The sequence below is a fragment of the Canis lupus genome, chromosome 1 (genome assembly GCF_011100685.1).
Source record: "Canis lupus familiaris isolate Mischka breed German Shepherd chromosome 1, alternate assembly UU_Cfam_GSD_1.0, whole genome shotgun sequence".
NCBI classification, from domain to species: domain Eukaryota; kingdom Metazoa; phylum Chordata; class Mammalia; order Carnivora; family Canidae; genus Canis; species Canis lupus.
In genome coordinates, this window is record NC_049222.1 from 107,307,723 (window position 1) to 107,324,991 (window position 17,269).

A 17,269-nucleotide genomic window follows, 5' to 3' on the forward strand; every position below is an offset into this window, starting at 1 on the left:
CCAGAGGAAATTCTTCATTTTATTTCTCTGCTCACAAACCACCAAAACAATCAGCCCCTCCCCCACCCTCATCACAAACACTGATTTCTTCCCAGAGCTAAAATGAACTCCCAGTCACCAACTATGGCCATCCCCCAGCCTGCCCACTTCCCCATCTACCTGCAAATTCACCTGCTCTGTGAACTTGGCTGCCTTTTGGCTTCCTGCCCAAATACATTTCCCCAAGGTCACTTGGCTTGCTTTTTTGTTTCTATTGTTATAAGGCCACCATTCCTGAAACCCTCCCTGCCTCACATCCAGGCTGGCTCTCCTGTCCCTGGCTGCACAATTGTTCTGCATAGCTTCCCGGGAGGCCAGGTTTGCAGGCCCTCCTCTGCTCCCCAAATTCCCTGCAGGCCTGAGTCCCTCAGCTGTTAGATGAGTGCAGATGTTGACTATGGCCAAACATGATTCTGGGGAGGGAAAAGGGGAGCAGATTCAGAAATGGACAGGAGAGGAAACAATGATGGGAGGCGGCAGAGGTGGGGTGGAGGGGGGAGACAGACAGGGGGATGATGGAGGGACCCTCCTACCTCAAACTCGGACACAGAGGGTAGGTGGAGATGAAGACCAGTGTACCCTATAGCCCAAAGCCCCTGCCCTCTAGCTGTTCCGGGTCCTCTGGCTTCGAGCCTTATACACCTCGATGAGCAGATCCTTGACATACTGGATCTCACGCTCCACAGACTCAGCCCTCTCCCTCAACTCTCGGTTGCGTGCCTCCAGCCCCTGGCACTCGCCCTCCAGGGCCTCGCCCTCTGCCCGCTTCCTCTGGCGGTACCTCAGAGCTGCTGACTTGTTCTGGTCTCTCTTCTTTTGCTTGCGGTCCCCTCGAGTAGTGGCAGGATTGGGGTAGGGGGCTGGGCGAGGAGGTGGAGGAGGAGGAGGGGGCTGCTGTGGTGGGGGCAAGGATGCCAACGCTGAGTCGCCCTGCCCGGCCTCGCTGTGGCAGTAGATGGCCAGCAAGTCAAGGGTATCCAGGGCAGGGGGCTGGGGGAGGTCAAAGGTGGGGAGGGGAAGTGGAAGGGGGAGGGGCGGTGCTGATGGTGGTGGCTGTGGTTGGGGGGAGGATGGTGGGAGAAGTGGAGCATCAAGAAAGAAGTCTTCCATTTGTTCCAGCTCTTTCTTGAGGAGGGAGGCCATAGCTTCCAGGTCAGGAGGGGGTGGGGAAGGTGGGGGGAAGGCACCTTGGGGCAAGGGGGGCTCCAGGGGCAGGAGGGCTGTAAAGTCCACCCGCTCAGTCATCCAGTCAGAGAAGCCGTCACCTGGAGGATTGGAGGAGGGACATAAACGTCCTTGAGTTCCTGGTCTTCTACCCAACCTGGTGATCATCCATGCCTGCTTCATACATGCCATTCATTGAGTGAAACTACCAAGCAGCCAATCAGTCAACCAATCAATCAACGAATCATCAGACCACTCAACAAATCAACAAACCAGCCAAGAAACCAAACATCTAACCAACCAGTTAACCAATCAATCAACAAACAGTTCAACCCATTAACTAACCAGTCAATGAACCAGTGAACCAACCAACGACCCAAAAAACAAGTCGAGCAGACATTTCTTCAACCATTCCAACACCTGCTTTCCTGATTACCCTACATCTGTAGTTTCTGATTTACTCTCTAGTCTTAAAAGGCAAACTAGATCACACACACAACACACCCTGTTTCATCCTTAATTAATTAATTATTGAGAACCCACTATGTGCCAAGTATTTGAGATATGCTAATGAATAAAATAACTCCTGCCCCAGGGCCTCTGAGGATGCTGTTTCCTTTACCTGAAAAGCTCTTCCCTTGGGTCTTTTCATGGTTTATTCCTTCCCAGCCTTTAGGTCTCAGTCAAAATGTTACCTATGTGTTTCCTGGCTACCGACTCTAAATTAGGACTTTGTTTTCATTTTTTAGTTAGCTACAAAGTGTTTTCCACTTATCCCAATACATCATCACCTAATTTTCTTTTGTCAGCCTCCCCACTTCAGTGTGAGTTCCAAGAGGGCTGGGGTTATGTTGATCTTGTCTCCGCTATATTCCCTAGCCCCTAAAAGCCACCACTGGAGCATTACAGCTATTTATTGAGTGAATCAATGAATTCTTCTCCCCTGATCCATGCCCAGCTCACCCCACCTCCATTCTCTACCTGCCCTTACCTGCCAGGGGCTCTCCTCCCCCTGGGAGCCCGCCCTCCAGGGCTCCCCCAAGGATTTCATAGGGGCCCAGGGGGGCAGGAGCCAGGGGGAGTTTCCCATAGTCTACGAGCCAGCCCAGCCCGCTAGCTGGGAGCAGGGTCTTGTCCAGCTCCAGCCCCAGGGTCGCCAGGAGTGACATGGCTGCAGCACAGGCTCTGGGCAGGTGTGGCAATGAAGAAGGCTGAACCAACAGCTGGAAGGAGGCTCTGGAGGTTGCTCAGCTGGGCAAAGACAGGCACCAAGGCGAAAGTGGAAGACCTACAAGTGAGACAGAATAGGTGATGTCAGAGGCCATCCTCATCCACAGCCAAAGTCACAGAGAAACCAAGCCACAGCTCCATGTCCCCAAGGTCCTTCCTACCTTCCCCTTCCAATTGGGTTTGAGACTGCACCTTGCCCTATCAGAATTCTAAATCTATGCTTTCTTTCCCCCAATTTCTTTTTTTTTTTTAAATTTTATTTATTTATTTGTGATAGTCACAGAGAGAGAGAGAGAGAGAGAGAGAGAGAGAGAGAGGCAGAGACACAGGCAGAGGGAGAAGCAGGCTCCATGCACCAGGAGCCCGACGTGGGACTCGATCCCGGGTCTCCAGGATCGCGCCCTGGGCCAAAGGCAGGCGCCAAACCGCTGCGCCACCCAGGGATCCCCTGGGCCCCACTTCTCTTCTCTTCTCTTCTCTTCTCTTTTCTTTTCTTTTCTTTCTTTCTCTCTCTCTTTTCTCTTTTCTTTCTTTTCTTTCTTTCTTTTTTTTTAAATCCATGAGATACACAGAGCCAGGCAGAGACATAGGCAGAGGGAGAAGCAGGCTCCCCCTGGAGAGCCCAATGCAGAACTTGTCCCAGGACTCTGGGATCACACCACCTGAGCCAAAGGCAGATACTTCTCCACTGAGCCACCCAGGTGCCCCTCTTTGGGCCCCACTTACTTTTCTTTAGAATTCCCAAGCCCTGTTCCTTCCTATACAAAAACCTAATGGTCTCCCAGGGGAATTTCCTTAAGCCCTTCCCTCCCACCTCACAAAATTACACTTCATTAAAAAAAAAAAAAATCAGGGCAGCCCGGGTGGCTCAGCGGTTTAGCGCCGCCTTCAGCCCAGGGCCTGATCCTGGAGACTCGGGATCAAGTCCCACGTCGGGCTCCCTGCATGGGGCCTGCTTCTCCTTCTGCCTGTGTCTCTGCCTCTCTCTCTCTCCTCTCTGTGTATTCTTATGAATAAATAAATAAAATCTTTTAAAAAAAATTTCAATCCCAGGAGAATTTTCTTCCAGCCACACCCCTTCCTCTAAAGTATTTCCTTTAGGCTCCATCCCATCTAAACACTCGGCTCAAAAATCAGCTCCCAGGGATCCCTGGGTGGCGCAGCGGTTTAGCGCCTGCCTTTGGCCCAGGGCGCGATCCTGGAGACCCGGGATCGAATCCCACGTCGGGCTCCTGGTGCATGGAGCCTGCTTCTCCCTCTGCCTGTGTTTCTGCCTCTCTCTGTGTGACTATCATAAATAAAAATTAAAAAAAAAAAAATCAGCTCCCAGGGGAATTCCCCCAGCCCTGCCCCTCCAAACCGTGGTCTACTAAGTCCCACGGCTTCTTTTTAGCTTCGCGGTGACCGCCCCAGTCCCTTCCCGTCCAATTACCTTAGCCCCCCACTTCATTCCCGGGGATACCCCAGAGGCCCCGCCTTCTCTCCGTTGAAACCCCACCCCAGGTAAATTTGCTTAACCACGCCCCTTCTCACGATAGACCCCCGCCCACCCGTCGCAGCCGCTGATCCTAGCTCCACCCCCCTCCTTACAGGTGGCCTCTAAGCCTCGCCTTCCGCCCTGTCAATCTGAGTCAGCCCCACCCAACCCCGCCCCAGCAGGTGCCCGAATGAAACATAAATTGTGTTGTGCGCATGAGCAAGGTGGAGCTCGGAGACGGGAGCCGGCCGGCGGAGCCACACGCCTCTCTCGCAGGGCTAAAGCGCATGCTCTGCCACTGATCCAATTGTTCTCTCAGGCCTGCGGGGTTGGGGAGTCAGTGCGCATGTGCAGCTGCTTACTGCCCGCCCTTCACTCAAAAAATACGGAGTCTGGTGGGCTTGTGCACGTGAGCAACCGCTCGCGGACAGACTCATTCGGGGAGCGGGGGGCGACCCCCGCTCGGGGCTAGTGCGCAGGCGCACTGCGTGCAGGCCATCTTTAAACTCCAGCATTCTAGGGAAGAACGTACCCTTCCCCCACTGGACCGAATGCGCATGCTCGGCCGCGTGCCAACGACGCGTTTCCCTCTTCTGCGCCTGCGCGACCGTGATTCCTCACTCTCGTCTCCCCACCCCCCAGGCCTGGTCGTGAAGGCCGCGAGCTTCGAAAGGGCGGGAAAGGCGGTTGGAGAGGGAGGGGCGAGCGGTTACTCACTCCATGGCTACGGAAAGGAGAGGCGGCGGCAGCCTCAGCTGAAGAAAAGAAGGCGGTAGAGAAGAGCGCAAGCGCGGTGAGCGCGGAAACGGGCCGGGACACGGAGGGGTCGCGGCTACAGAGCCATAGCCGGGGTTGGGCGGGCGGAGATGGCGTCTCGGTAGCCTGAGAGGAGATTGTGATCTGTGGATGGGGAATGAGGCGGCCCCGGGGAGTGGGGACAGATATACAGGGGATGGCGCAGCACGGCCTCCCCGGATCCATCCGCGCCCCGCCCCGCCAGGCCCCAACCGGGAGGCGGGCCTGGCCTCTCCTCTCGGGAATCCTGGAATCCACTCCCCTCCTCCTCCCGACGCGGAGTTAGGCCTTTTCCTTCCTCTGACCCGGGGACCAGCTCCGTCTTCCTACCCCAGGGGTTCCGGCCCCCGTCCTCCTTCCAACTCTGGGGTCCTGTTCTCTGTCTCTCTGACTCAGGTCCCCTCCCCCCCAATTCTAGGGATTCGATCCCTCGCCTTCTCTGAGACCTGCCCTAGTTCACTTTTGGTTTCTTTTGCCCTAGTTCTCGAATTTCCGGCCAGCCACATGCTGGACTCCTATCCCCAAACTGCCGCCCCACGCTAAGAACCCTTTTTGTGGGTTAGACTCTTGTCTGAGTCACAATGAGACCGCGCGCGCCGTTCAAATCTCAGACCTGCGATGGTGGCCAAATAATCAAGTTCTCTAGTCTCGTAGATCGAGAACTGCCTGTAAAATGAAGAAAATAATCAACTCTGCCTGATGAGAATCAAGTCGATGCCTGTGAAACCCAGAGCCCGGCTCTTAATTGCCTATTTAATGTATCTTATTTTTAATAGGAACTCTGGGGTTGAGTCTCAACCATACCTCCTGCCCTGGCAAGATCCCCAGACATTTGACCATACAATAGCTGCTAGTAGGTCATTCTTGTGTCTTCTTCACTTCTTCAAGGTGTCAGTAATTGCCAGACATCCCCACCTTTCCCTGTTCCAGATGATGGACGCTCACCCGCAACACCAGCACAGTTGCAGAGAAGCAGGCATCATCACCCTGACTGTAGCTTTTCTCCATCCTCTGCCCACCTCCCATCAGCCCTTATCCTTAGCCCTCCTTTCAGGCCAGTTGGTTCTGCTTCAGCTGCCCCCCACTGGATCAGTTTACCAACCCTGCCCCAAAATAGGGAGATCTGCACTGCCCTTTGCTAAAAGAGAGGGGGCTTCCTGGCCATTCCCTCCTATGCACTAGACCCTCCACTGGCCCAAGTGGGTATGGGTCTTTACTTCCCACCTTGCATCTGTCCACAGCAGGACACCTAGAGTTCAACTTAACATCACGGGTGGTGGTTCTGAGGTCCAGAGAAGGTGGGGGAACTCTGATCTTGAGACTTATTTGGGAATGAAGATAGCAGGCTTCAGTTGCATGCAGGAAGTCCTTCTTGGGATCTGACCACTTTCACTTAGAGCACTTACTGTGTACTGTGCCAGTATTTGAAGATTTGACCTATAGGGGCTAGGTTATTACCTAGGCAGCATGAGTAGCAGTTAAGTGCAGACTCTGGCGCCCAGTTTTGGGTTCAGACCTTGTCTCTACTCCACTTATTAGCTTACTGTCAATTTCTTTTTTTCCCTGTGCCTCGGTTTCCACTACGTTCAAATCTCAGACCTGTGATGGTGGCTACATTATTTTATCGCTACGTTTCTATTAACTCCATATAGAAACTTAGCGATACATGTGGCAGCTAACAGTGCTTACTTCTGGGGTGCCTGGCTGGCTCAGGCGTGTGACTCTTGATCTTCAGGTTGTGAGTTTGAGCCCCACATCAGAAGTAGAGTTTACTTAAAGAAATAGTGCCAGGCAGCCTGGGTGGCTCAGCGGTTTAGCGCCACCTTCAGCTCAGGGCCTGCCTGTTCCTGGAGACCTGGGATCGAGTCCCACATTGGGCTCCCAGCATATGGAGCCTGCTTCTCCCTCTGCGTGTGTCTCTGCCTTTCCCGGTGTCTCTCATGAATGGATAAATAAAATCTTAAATAATAATAATAATAATAATAAGTAGTGCCTACTTAGTACTGTCACAAGGATTCAATGAGTTAATTCATAATTCAGGTCAAGCATTTAGATTAGTCCTCCTTTCTGCCCCCCCAAATCTTAAGTCTTCTAAAAACATCTAGTATGTACACATGGACTAGGCAATTTAAGTAAATTTTTATTTTAGAATAATTTTATTTTTGGGCAGCTCCAGTGCCCCAGCGGTTTAGCACTGCCTTCAGCCCGAGGTGTGATCCTGGAGACCCAGGATCGAGACCCACGTCGGGCTTCCTGCATGGAGCCTGCTTCTCCCTCTGCCTGTGTCTCTTCCTCTGTGTGTGTGTGTGTTGGTCATGAATAAATAAATTAAAAATCTTTAAAAAAAATTTTTTTTTATTTTTACAGAAAAGTTACAAACATAGTGCGGAGAGTTTCCATATACCCCACATCCATTTTCCCTGTTGTTGACCTCTTTAACATTTCTGTGATATATTTGTCACAACTAAAGAACCCACGTCGGTATGGGATTTTAAAGTGCACACCTCATTTTGATATTCTGATTTCACTAGTTGTTTTTGTTTTTGTAGATATTTACTTTAGAGAGCACAGGCAGGGGGAACAGCAGAGGGAGAAGCAGGCTCCCCACTGAGCAAGGAGCCCTACCCAGGGCTTGATTCCAGGACCTTGGGATCATGACCTGAGCAGAAGGCAGATGCTTAACCAACTGAGCCACCCAGGCACCCCTCGCTAGTTGTTCTTAATGCTGTTTTTTTGTTCCAGGATGCCATATCACATTTAATCATCGTGTCTCCTTAGCCTCCTCTGGTCTGCAGCAGTTTCTCAGACTTTCTTAGATTTTCATGACTTTGGGAGATTTGAAGAGTGCTGGTTGGTTCTTGTATGTGACATCCCTTAATTTGGTTTTGTTTCATAGACTGGGGACTATGGGTTTTTGAGAGGGTGGCCAGGTAGGATACCTTTTAGTAACTAGAAATGAATTTGCTTAGTATGGGAATCATTTTGCCAGCTGTATGCCACATATGCTGACTGAGGAGACGTTCGGGCAAGGACCCTGGTTCCCCCTGTCCTACCCCCTTGCACCTTTTTCTGGCTGTTGAATCTCACCCAGTTCAACCCTGGTGCCAGCTGTCCCACTGAAACAGCTTGACTGATTCCTACTGAATGGGTGCCAGTTTGCACACTTTTCTCCCTAGTCCTTCCTGGTACATTCTAATTTGTGGGTGGTGGGTTATCAGTGGCTGCCTTTGAGCCCAGGTCTTGGCACCCTGAGCCCTCTCCTATGCCTGCTCTTGACCTGGACCTGTGGCACTTCCAGGACTCAAATGCCTCTGCCTCCCTCAGCTTGCAGTCTTCCAGGGTCCAGGTGCCCAAGTCCCTTTCAATTCCTGAGCTGGGGCTGGGAGCATGGGTGGGGCTTCTGGGGACTCTTTTTCAGTGCGGAGGAGCCAGGCTTGGGAAATGAGGCAGGCATTGCAGGCAGGTTGCATCACCCTTGCTCTTTGATGGGGAGGGGGAGTAGGGGGATTCTCTGGGGGCCCCCAGCGCACCTGGCAACAATTCCTGGTTAGCACAGCCCTAGAGCCCTGGATTGGGAAGAAGTCCCAGCACAGCAAAGGAGGGGACAGGAGAGTAGCTACCTGTGCTGGACCCTAAGTATCTGAGACTCAGTGCTGAGAAGGGGCCTCAGATCAGAAAAGCTAACCTGCTTGTCTTGCAGGCGCAAGAGAAGCCCCAAGAGATGAAGAGGGTTGTGCATAACCACAGTGCTGGTTAGAGCCCAGGCTTCCATGGTACCATACAGCTTCCAACGCCCTACGGGCCCCAGGGAGAGCCTGTTTTCTCTCAGATCTATGAGGTCCCTGACCCCCAGCCTAGAGCATAGCCTACTGGGAGGCCACCTCATCCAGACCTTCACCTCAGGTTTGCTGCTGCTCACAGTTGCCAAATTCTATCGATTCCCAACGTACTCCTCCCCATCTCCCCTATCCTAGTGGAGGCCCTCCTCACCAGCCACCCCTCAGTGGTTTCCCAATCAAGGTGACAGCCTGGCATGTGATGGAAAATGGACAGAGTTTGCATCAGATGGACCTAGATTCTTTCTGAAGAGGTGCTAGGGCAGGTACCTGGGTCATGCAGAGGGGGAGGGAGAGTAGGCAGGATTTGGAAGTGGATGTCCTAGCAAACAAGAGAGGAAGGCCAAGGCCATCCCAGTTGGGGAAAGGGCAGTGTAGGGGCCAGGCATGTAGAGCATCAAGCTGCCACGTGGCCCAGTAGCTCAGAGTCTTCCACTCTTTCCTGCTGTGTGTCTCTGGGCAGAGGCAGCTTCAACTCTTCCAGCCTAGGTAGGCCCCTCACTGCTGTACCAGCTGTGGCACCTCGTTCATCTATATTGTTTCCTGTGGCATATCATAAACTTAGTGGCTCAAAACAGCACATTTAAATGTATTCCTTTTTAGTTCTGATGACTGCAAGTCTAAAATAGGTTCACAGGGCTGTGTTCCTTCTGGAGACTATAGAGGAGAATCCATTTTCTTCTCTTTCCAGAGGCGCTTGTGCTCCTCGGCTCATGGCCCTTCTTGTATCAATCTGACCTCTGCTTCCACCATCTCCTCTCTTGTTTTTTTTTCCTTTGATTTTCTTGCTCTCTCTCTCATCAGTGGCCTTACATTAGAGCTCACCCAGATCATCCAGGAGAGTATCTCCATTACAAGATCCTCAATTTAATCATATATGCACACTTCTTTTTGCCATGTAGAATAATACAGTCACAGGTTCTGGGGACTAGGATGTGGACCTCTTTGGGGAGACATTATCCAGCCCACTACACTTTCCTTTGGGAGCTCTTTTTCTCATCTTGATGAAGGCTAGCAGCCCTTGGGTGCCCCTTCCTAGAGGAAAAGTACTGGGCAAATTGAAGGTAATTGACCACATAGTGCCCTAGAACTCAGGATGCTGTCACTTACTGCTGTGTGACCTCCAGCAAGATACTGCACCCCCACTGTGGCATCATCACTAAAGTGGGGACAGTAACAGAACCTTCAGAGGGCAGTGGATAAGGATCAAAGGGGTAATACATGAAAAGGCCTATAACAGTTCCTGGCTCAGCAAGTAAGCCATCTCCATAAACCCGACAGCCCTGTATCAGGGAGAGGCCAGCAAAGCCTCTGGGCTACTCAGAGGTGGCCCAGCCTGCCCCACAGCAGTGCTGGCCTGGCGGCGCAGAGCTTCCAATCTTACAGAAGTTGGAAATCCAGCATTTTCTGAGATCCAAGTTTTAAAAGTGGGCAAGTAATTAAGAGAAACCCCCAACAAACCATGAGTGTGGATAGACTCAGTCTGTGGGTCCTCCCTGACCTTTGGTTCAGTGATTCCCCCCACCCCCCCCATCTAATCCTCTCTGCCCAGAGCAGAGAACAAAAGAAACCAAGTACTCCTCATTCCAGAATTGCTGAAAGTTTGGACCACACCCCTCCCTGCTGGACTGATCCAGTTTGAGGAAGAGTGGGGCCTTGTTCCCACCCAGTCCCCTGTCAAATCAAGAGAGCTGTGTTTATGCAGAGCAGGAGGGGAGGTCTCAGGAATTGTCCTTAGGGGATTGGGTGTCTGCCAAGGAGGAGCTGGTGTCTTATTACCCTGTCTGTCCTTATCAGCTGTCCATACCTCCAGCCAGAGGCCATCGGGAACACAACTTGGGTTTCTTGCTGTTATCAGCTGGGGAGCTATCCACTACTGGGGCCCTCAGGGCATCTCAGTAAGTGAGTGTTAAGGAGGACTTACTATGGGAGCTGGGTTAAGTTAGGTAACTTTGGGGAGGGTTCAGGGAAGCAGGCTTTGCTCTGGATTGGAGGCAAGTTTGTGACTGGGTATCTTTATCTTATCTAGAGCCAGGAGGAAGGAACAGAGCTAACACTGTGGTTAATGTAAGAAGCACGCGTCAGCTCTGAGCCAGGAAGGGGATTTAGGTCCTTTTTATGCTTTGGACAGTGTTTGTGCTTCTGTGTAGAAGCATTTCAGAGTGATCTTATTTTGTCTTGGTCCCCCACAGTCAGTGGCCTGCCTGATGTTGGTCACCTCTGAAGTTGTTCTGTCTGACTGGAGCCTGCCAGACCTGGCTCCTAGGGCAGCTTTCCCTTTCTCAGAGCAAATGAACTCATCCTTCCAAGTGGGGGAGGAGAGTTGGGGAGCCCCTGCTGTGTGGTGGGCCACACACCTATAGTTCCCACAGGATGGCTTGAGCACAGAGGAAGGTAGCAGGACCTGAACCCAGCCAGCCCTTGTGGGATGGCCATAGTGGGAGCTGAGGGTGGCAGGAGAGAGGGAAAGAAGCAGAGACGGGGGAACATAACGGGAAAACCTCACAGGCCCCCAAGGTCCCCAGGTGTCCCCCATGGAGAGCGTTGGGTCAGCATCAGCAGAGTCCCACTCAGTTCAAGAGCCCTTTGCCCTTCTCCTCTGCCAGCCCCCACCCAGAGCAGGAACAGATTTCGGAGATAGGAACGGGAGAGAGCAGCTGATGCCCCCCTTCACTCCAATCCTTCAGGAGACTAGCCTGAGGCTGGAGAAGGTGGACAGCACTGAATTGGGTTCACTGTGAAATCTACACAAGTCTGGAAGGTGACAGACATGTCCGAGATGTCTTTAGAGAGTGGGGAGGAAGTACTAGACCTGGCACATGGTGGATGCAGGGGGTGAGAGGGTGTTGGGTAGGTGGAAAAGTCACATTGGAGAGGCTCATGAGGGGTTAACTCAGCTCTGGGATTGCACAGCCTGGGTCAGTACTGACTACCTGTTTGTGACTTTGGGTAAGGTGCTAAAGTTCTCTTGAATTTAGCTTGCTCATCTGTAAAATGGGGTCACAAACAGTTCCCACCTCATAAAGTTGGGAGTCGGTGCAGGTAAAGCACTGCAAACAGCCCAGCACAAAATAAACACCCAGAAATGTTAGCATGGTGTTTGTTACCCAGAGGCCGGTGGGAGCTGTGATTGGTTTCTAGTTCTCAGAGTCCAAAGCCACTCTGCCTCCCACTTTTGGTGGCTTTTCACCAGTTTCCCAGAGAAACTATCTTCATGGCAACTGTCTCTACCATAACCTGTCCTGGACCTTTTCTTCCCTCACCAGTGACATCACTGTCTCTCCCCTGAGATGCTGGTGTTGATTACAGGGAGTGAGGCTGGGGAGGGAGCACAGGTGTGTGCGATTCTGCACACTACCCTCCCCACCTGCCATCTGCTGTGCTCTTAGAATCCCTCTCCATGTCACCCCCATGCCCAGCTGCATCTCAGGGAACGTCTGATGGCCTCACAGCTGACTAGAGCATTTCAACTCCAGTCTCCTTCCCAGGCCAGCTTTACTGCTCTCCCAGGGGAAAGCATGAGTAAGCAGAGGAAACTTCTCTGCCCAGCCCCTGCCCTCAAGGTAAAGTCAGGACTGAGCCTGGCCCCTGCCCACCACTGCAGCCTTACTTCTGCCTTTCTGGCATCCCATGCCTGGTTGGTTTGTTTATTGGCTTTATTTTGAGCATTGTATAACACACATCCATTTATTAAAGTGTATATAATTCAGTGGTTTTCAGTACATTCATAGAGTTTTGCAACCATTACTACAATCTAATTTTGAAACATCTTCATTATCCCCCAAAGAAACCCCATGTTCCACATCCATTAGCAGCCACGCCCCGTTCCCCCATCCCTCAACCCTAAGCAACTGCTAACCTACTTTCTGTCTAGATTTATCTATCCTATCTGGATATTTCATATGAATGGAATCGTGTCATAGATGGTCCTTTGTTTGGTTTTCAGGGTTCATCCGTTTGTAGCACATGTTAATACTTAATCTTTTTTTTCCCCCTAAGATTTGATTTATTTATTTGAGATGGAGAGCATGCAAGCATGAACCAGGGGAGGGACAGGGGCAGAGGGAGAAGCAGACTCCCCACTGAGCAGAGAGCCCACCATGGAGTTTGATCCCAGCACTCTGAGGTCATGACCTGAGCTGAAGGCATATGCATGTACAAGTTTGAGGTGGACATATGTTTTCATTTCTCTTGGGAGATACCAAGCACTAGGATTGTTGAATTACATACAGGGTAACTCCATTTTTTTTTTTTTTTAAAGATTTTATCTATTTATTCATGAGAGACACAGAGAGAGAGGCAGGGACACAGGCAAAGGGAGAAGCAGGCTCCATGCAGGGAGCCCGATGTGGGACACTATCCTGGGACTCCAGGATCACACCCTGGGCCGAAGGCAGGCGCCAAACCACTGAGCCACCCAGGGATCCCCAAAACCAAATTTAAAGATCTCTTTCTTCCTAAGGAGCATTTTCTTGACCCTCTCCTTAACTCATTCCCCAGGTGAAGTTAATCATTGTCTCCCCTAGGCTTCCAGTAGGTTCTAACCAGAGCTCTTTCACAGTGTCATCCTATCATTTATCTCTTTGTTACTTTCAGTAAATTCTGAAGTAGTTGAGGGCAAAGGATCTTATCTTATTCATCCAGACTTTGACATTTATGTTGACATTGGACAAATTACTTAACCCTAAAAGGTAAATACAGGTGGTACCTACCTCACAGTTGAAGGGGGTGAGGACTAACAGAGTCAGTACACAAAAAGCACCCGGCACAAAATAACCCCTGGATCTGTTGATTCCACTGACAAGCATTCACTGAGTGCCTGCAATAGCTAGCAACTGTTACTAACACTGGGATATGGAAATCACAGACAAAAATGCTGCCTGTCATGTAGCTGATATTCTAGTGGAGAGATAGTAAATGAAATCCATAATTTCGGTATATTATTTCAAATGGTGTTAAGTCCTAAGGATAGCCAGGGAAGGCATCACTGAGTAGGTGACATTTTAGCAAAGGCTGAAGAAAGTAAAGGAGTGATTCACGGGGACACTTGGGGCAAGTGTTCCAGGATGAGGGACCCAGCAAAGGCCCTGGGGCAAGAGTACTTTAGGCAGTTAAGAACAAGTGGAGGGATCCCTGGGTGGCACAGCGGTTTGGCGGCTGCCTTTGGCCCGGGGCGCGATCCTGGAGACCCGGGATCGAATCCCACATCGGGCTCCCAGTGCATGGAGCCTGCTTCTCCCTCTGCCTATGTCTCTGCCTCTCTCTCTCTCTCTCTCTCTCTCTGTGTGTGTGACTATCATAAATAAATAAATAAAATATTTTTTAAAAAAGAACAAGTGGAGTTGGAGTGGAATGATGGAGGAGGGCAAGAGTGGCTGCCAGTAAGGGTGCCTTTTGGCTATTGGGAATAATGCCCCTGTGAATATTTGTGTGCAAGATTTTGTTTGAGTGCCTGTTTTCAGTTCTGGTAACTTTATATTTAAATATCACTCTGGATTTCAGGAAGGTAGTGACCATATAATATTGTCTTTGTTTGCTCAGCACAGGGCCTGTCCTGTTCTAAGTTTTAATGGTATATTTGTGAATTACCCAATACATGTTGGCATATGAGTGCAGAATGGTTAGTGCTTTTATCACTATTTTTTGATAAATGCAGTTGGTATATCAGATTGACAGAGGTTTCCTAGTCTCAGGTGCTGGCAGGTTGCAGGGAAATGATCTTTCCAGAAACTGCCAGTTAGAATAAAAATGGGTAGAGACAGGTTGGAGGGCGATTTGGTGGCCCTCAAGAAAACCAAAATGCAAGCATCCATGGCCAGCAAGTTTACTTCTGGGGATCTGCCCTGAAAAAATCATTTGTGCCAAAGAAGGTGTAAACGAGCATGTTTGTTGCAGTATTGTTGATGAAAAGAATTAGAATCGATTCATTTCCTCAGGCTATGAATGCACACACACATACATAGGTAAAAGATACATGGCAGCTTTTTTAACAACGCTTACCTCACAGGTGTGAGGACCACGGTGGAGGATAGTAATCAAGAAAATCTTGGCTTTGGGGCATCTGGGTTGGCTCAGGTCATGATCCCCCGGGGTCCTGGGATCGAGGTCCACATTGGGCTCCTGGCTCAGTAGGGAAGCCTGCTTCTCCCTCTCCCTCTGCTCATGCTCTCTCTCTCTCTCAAATAAATAAATCGGAAAGGAAAAAGGAAAGGAAGAATTTTGGCTCTGTTGATGTGCAAGACATTTATTTTTATCTATCTATCTATCTATCTATCTATCTATCTATCTATCTATCTATTTATTTTATTTGACAGAGAGCCACAGCAGGGGGAGCAGCAGGCAGAGGGAGACGTAGAAACAGGCTCCCTGCTTAACAGGGAGCCCGATGTGGGGCTTGATCCCAGGACCCTGGGATCATGACCTGAGCAAACCAGCGGCCCCACAAGATATTATTTTATTTTTATTTAAAAAAAATTTTTTTTAAGATTTTATTTATTTTTACATTAGAGACCTAGAGGGAGAGGCAGGCTTCCTGCAGGGAGCCCAATGCAAGACTCAATCCTGGGATCATGCCCTGAGCCGAAGGCAGACACTCAATTGCTGAGCCACCCAGGTGTCCCACAAGATAGTATTTTAAAATAAGGACTGATGTATTAATTGTGTAGTTAAAATTTAAATGTTAAAAATGCAGTTAGAGAAAATATTTCAATAGAAGAGAAACAAAACCGTTCTTGGCAAAATAGGTATGGGGCCCAGCACCAGAGTATTCCTCAGATCTCTTCCAGTCCTATTGTTTTATATTGAATTATTGTTCTAAAATCTTCCTTAAAATCGACTCTTCTTTTTTTCCTGACTTCTTTCCATACAGGTCTTAACCTGATTTGTTTTCCCTATGGGAATACTACTGTTTTTCCCCACCACCTGAGTTCCTTTGGGTGTAGCTCCAGGCCTTGGAGTAAAGGAGAGTGCAATTGCTAATTAGCTGGGAAATGACTTCTTGGGGTGAAATTAGTTTTTTTCAGGGGAAGGAAGGAAGGGAACGAATGAATCCAAGAAGCATTTGGGTATCAATTGAGGCATCCTACAGGAGCAAGTAGGATGTTGGGTCAATGAGGAAAATAAGCCTGCTTAAGATGAGTCCTAAGATCTAGAAAGTGAAAAATGGAGACAGTGGGTCTGACATGTGACTATTTGTGTACAGTGTACAGAGGCATAGAGAGCATACATCGTTTGCTTAAATGTATCAAGAAAATCTAGAAGGAGGCACAGGGAATATAACCGCTTGTCTCAGGGAGGAGAGCTGGTGGCTGTGGGGGTGGAGGAGGTCCAAGACCAGGGTTCCTTTGGGAATGTAGAACCACATGAACAAACTGTGTTCACTAAAAGAATGAATTTGTTTATTTATTTAGATTTTATTTATTCATGAGAGACCCACAGAGAGAGAGAGAGAGAGAGAGAGAGAGAGAGAGGCAGAGAGACCCAGGCAGAGGGAGAAGCAGTCTCCACGCCGGAAGCCCGATGTGGGACTTGATCCCTGAATTCTGGGATCACTCCCTGAGCCAAAGGCAGACACTCAACCGCTGAGTCACCCAGGTGTCCCCACAAAAAGAATTTAAATTACATTTTTAAAATAGCCAGCACCAGGGCATCTGGCTGGCTCAGTCAGTTAAGGGTCCAACTCTTGATTTCAGCTCAGGTCATGATTGTGGGATTGAGCCCCTAGTAGGGCTCCTTGCTCAACGGGGAGTCTGCATCTCTTTCTTCCTCTGCTCCTTCCCCACCCCAGCTAGTATGCGTTCGTGTGCATGCATGTGTACTTTCTTTCTCTCTACAATAAATGAATAATTCTTTATTTTTATTTTTTTTTTAAGATTTTACCCATTTATTCATGACAGACACAGAGAGTGACAGAGAGAGAGAGAGCGGCAGAGACACAGGCAGAGGGAGAAGCAGGCTCCATGCAGGGACCCCATGTGGGACTTGATCCCGGGTATCCAGGGTCATGCCCCAGTCTGAAGGCGGCGCTAAACCACTGGGCCACCAGGGCTGCCCATGAATAATTCTTTAAAATAGGTTGAGAAATGGAATATGTGTGACAAAGCTTCCTCAGCAGTTAGCATGCAGGATATTTAAGAACCGATCATGTGGGATCCCTGGGTGGCGCAGCGGTTTGGCGCCTGCCTTTGGCCCAGGGCGTGATCCTGGAGACTCGGGATCGAATCCCACGTCGGGCTCCCGGTGCATGGAGCCTGCTTCTCCTTCTGCCTGTGTCTCTGGCTCTCTCTCTTTCTCTCTGTATGACTATCATAAATAAATAAAACATTAAAAAAAAAAAAAAAAAGAACCGATCATGTGACTCCACCTGGGGGAAAAGATAGGCAGCAGTAAGATGAGCAATGAGGCTTTCTGTGGCTCCTCCCCCTGAAGAGCAGACCAGGCAGTCAGAGACTGCAGACAGAGACGCCTCCTGTTTGCTGTCTCTTCACAGTTATCTAATATTTAACACAAGTTCATTATACCTGAGAGATCGAAGGGCCTCAAATGTGCAGGTCCTCAGGGAGGAGCAGGCTGGAGGAAATTGGGACCAGAATCCTGAGCGGCCTAAGGGGTAAGAGGCAGTTGAAAACAGGCATATGTCTATCTTGCCTTCCCTGTTAGGGCCACTATGCACTATGGAAGAGAAGACCTTTACGCTGCTGTGAGCTCTGAGGTTTCCCTGCTGCCGCTT

The 17,269-nt window shown here is 50.0% G+C and overlaps 3 protein-coding genes across 7 annotated transcripts in view; 2 read left to right on the forward strand and 1 right to left on the reverse strand.

Annotated features, from left to right (window-relative positions):
* Positions 1-4,921, reverse strand: ATF5 (activating transcription factor 5). 2 transcript variants are annotated; one of them, XM_038528181.1, is made up of 3 exons: positions 4,628-4,921; positions 2,195-2,491; positions 1-1,304 (listed from the first exon to the last, which is right to left on the reverse strand). In XM_038528181.1, exons 2-3 carry the CDS (start codon positions 2,370-2,372, stop codon positions 643-645), a joined length of 840 nt encoding a protein of 279 aa, XP_038384109.1. In that variant the 5' UTR covers positions 2,373-2,491; positions 4,628-4,921; the 3' UTR covers positions 1-642. The 2 variants fall into 2 exon arrangements, with proteins under 2 accessions (XP_038384109.1, XP_038384111.1); XM_038528183.1 differs by lacking the exon at positions 4,628-4,921 and adding an exon at positions 3,866-3,912.
* The window catches only part of NUP62 (nucleoporin 62), a 24,969-nt gene continuing 12,270 nt past the window's right edge, over positions 4,571-17,269 (forward strand). The window contains exon 1 of one of the 3 annotated variants that reach the window (XM_038528161.1): positions 4,571-4,703. The gene's annotated coding sequence lies outside the window, so the exon portion shown is untranslated. Of the gene's footprint in view, positions 4,704-9,772; positions 9,797-17,126; positions 17,150-17,269 lie in introns of those variants that run through there. The other 2 variants (XM_038528163.1, XM_038528165.1) reach the window with 2 other exon arrangements.
* IL4I1 (interleukin 4 induced 1) overlaps positions 4,578-17,269 on the forward strand; it is a 37,151-nt gene continuing 24,459 nt past the window's right edge. For both annotated transcript variants that reach the window (XM_038528159.1, XM_038528158.1), the window contains exon 1: positions 4,578-4,703. The gene's annotated coding sequence lies outside the window, so the exon portion shown is untranslated. The remainder of the gene's footprint in view (positions 4,704-17,269) is intronic.

Excerpts from the sequence above, each read along its gene's own strand:
- ATF5 (XM_038528181.1), bottom strand. The coding sequence starts at position 2,372 with ATGTCACTCCTGGCGACCCTGGGGCTGGAGCTGGACAAGACCCTGCTC. Across the intron at positions 1,305-2,194 it reads GGGAGGAGAGCCCCTGGCAG|GTGACGGCTTCTCTGACTGG; the intron begins GTAAGGGCAGGT and ends CCAATCCTCCAG.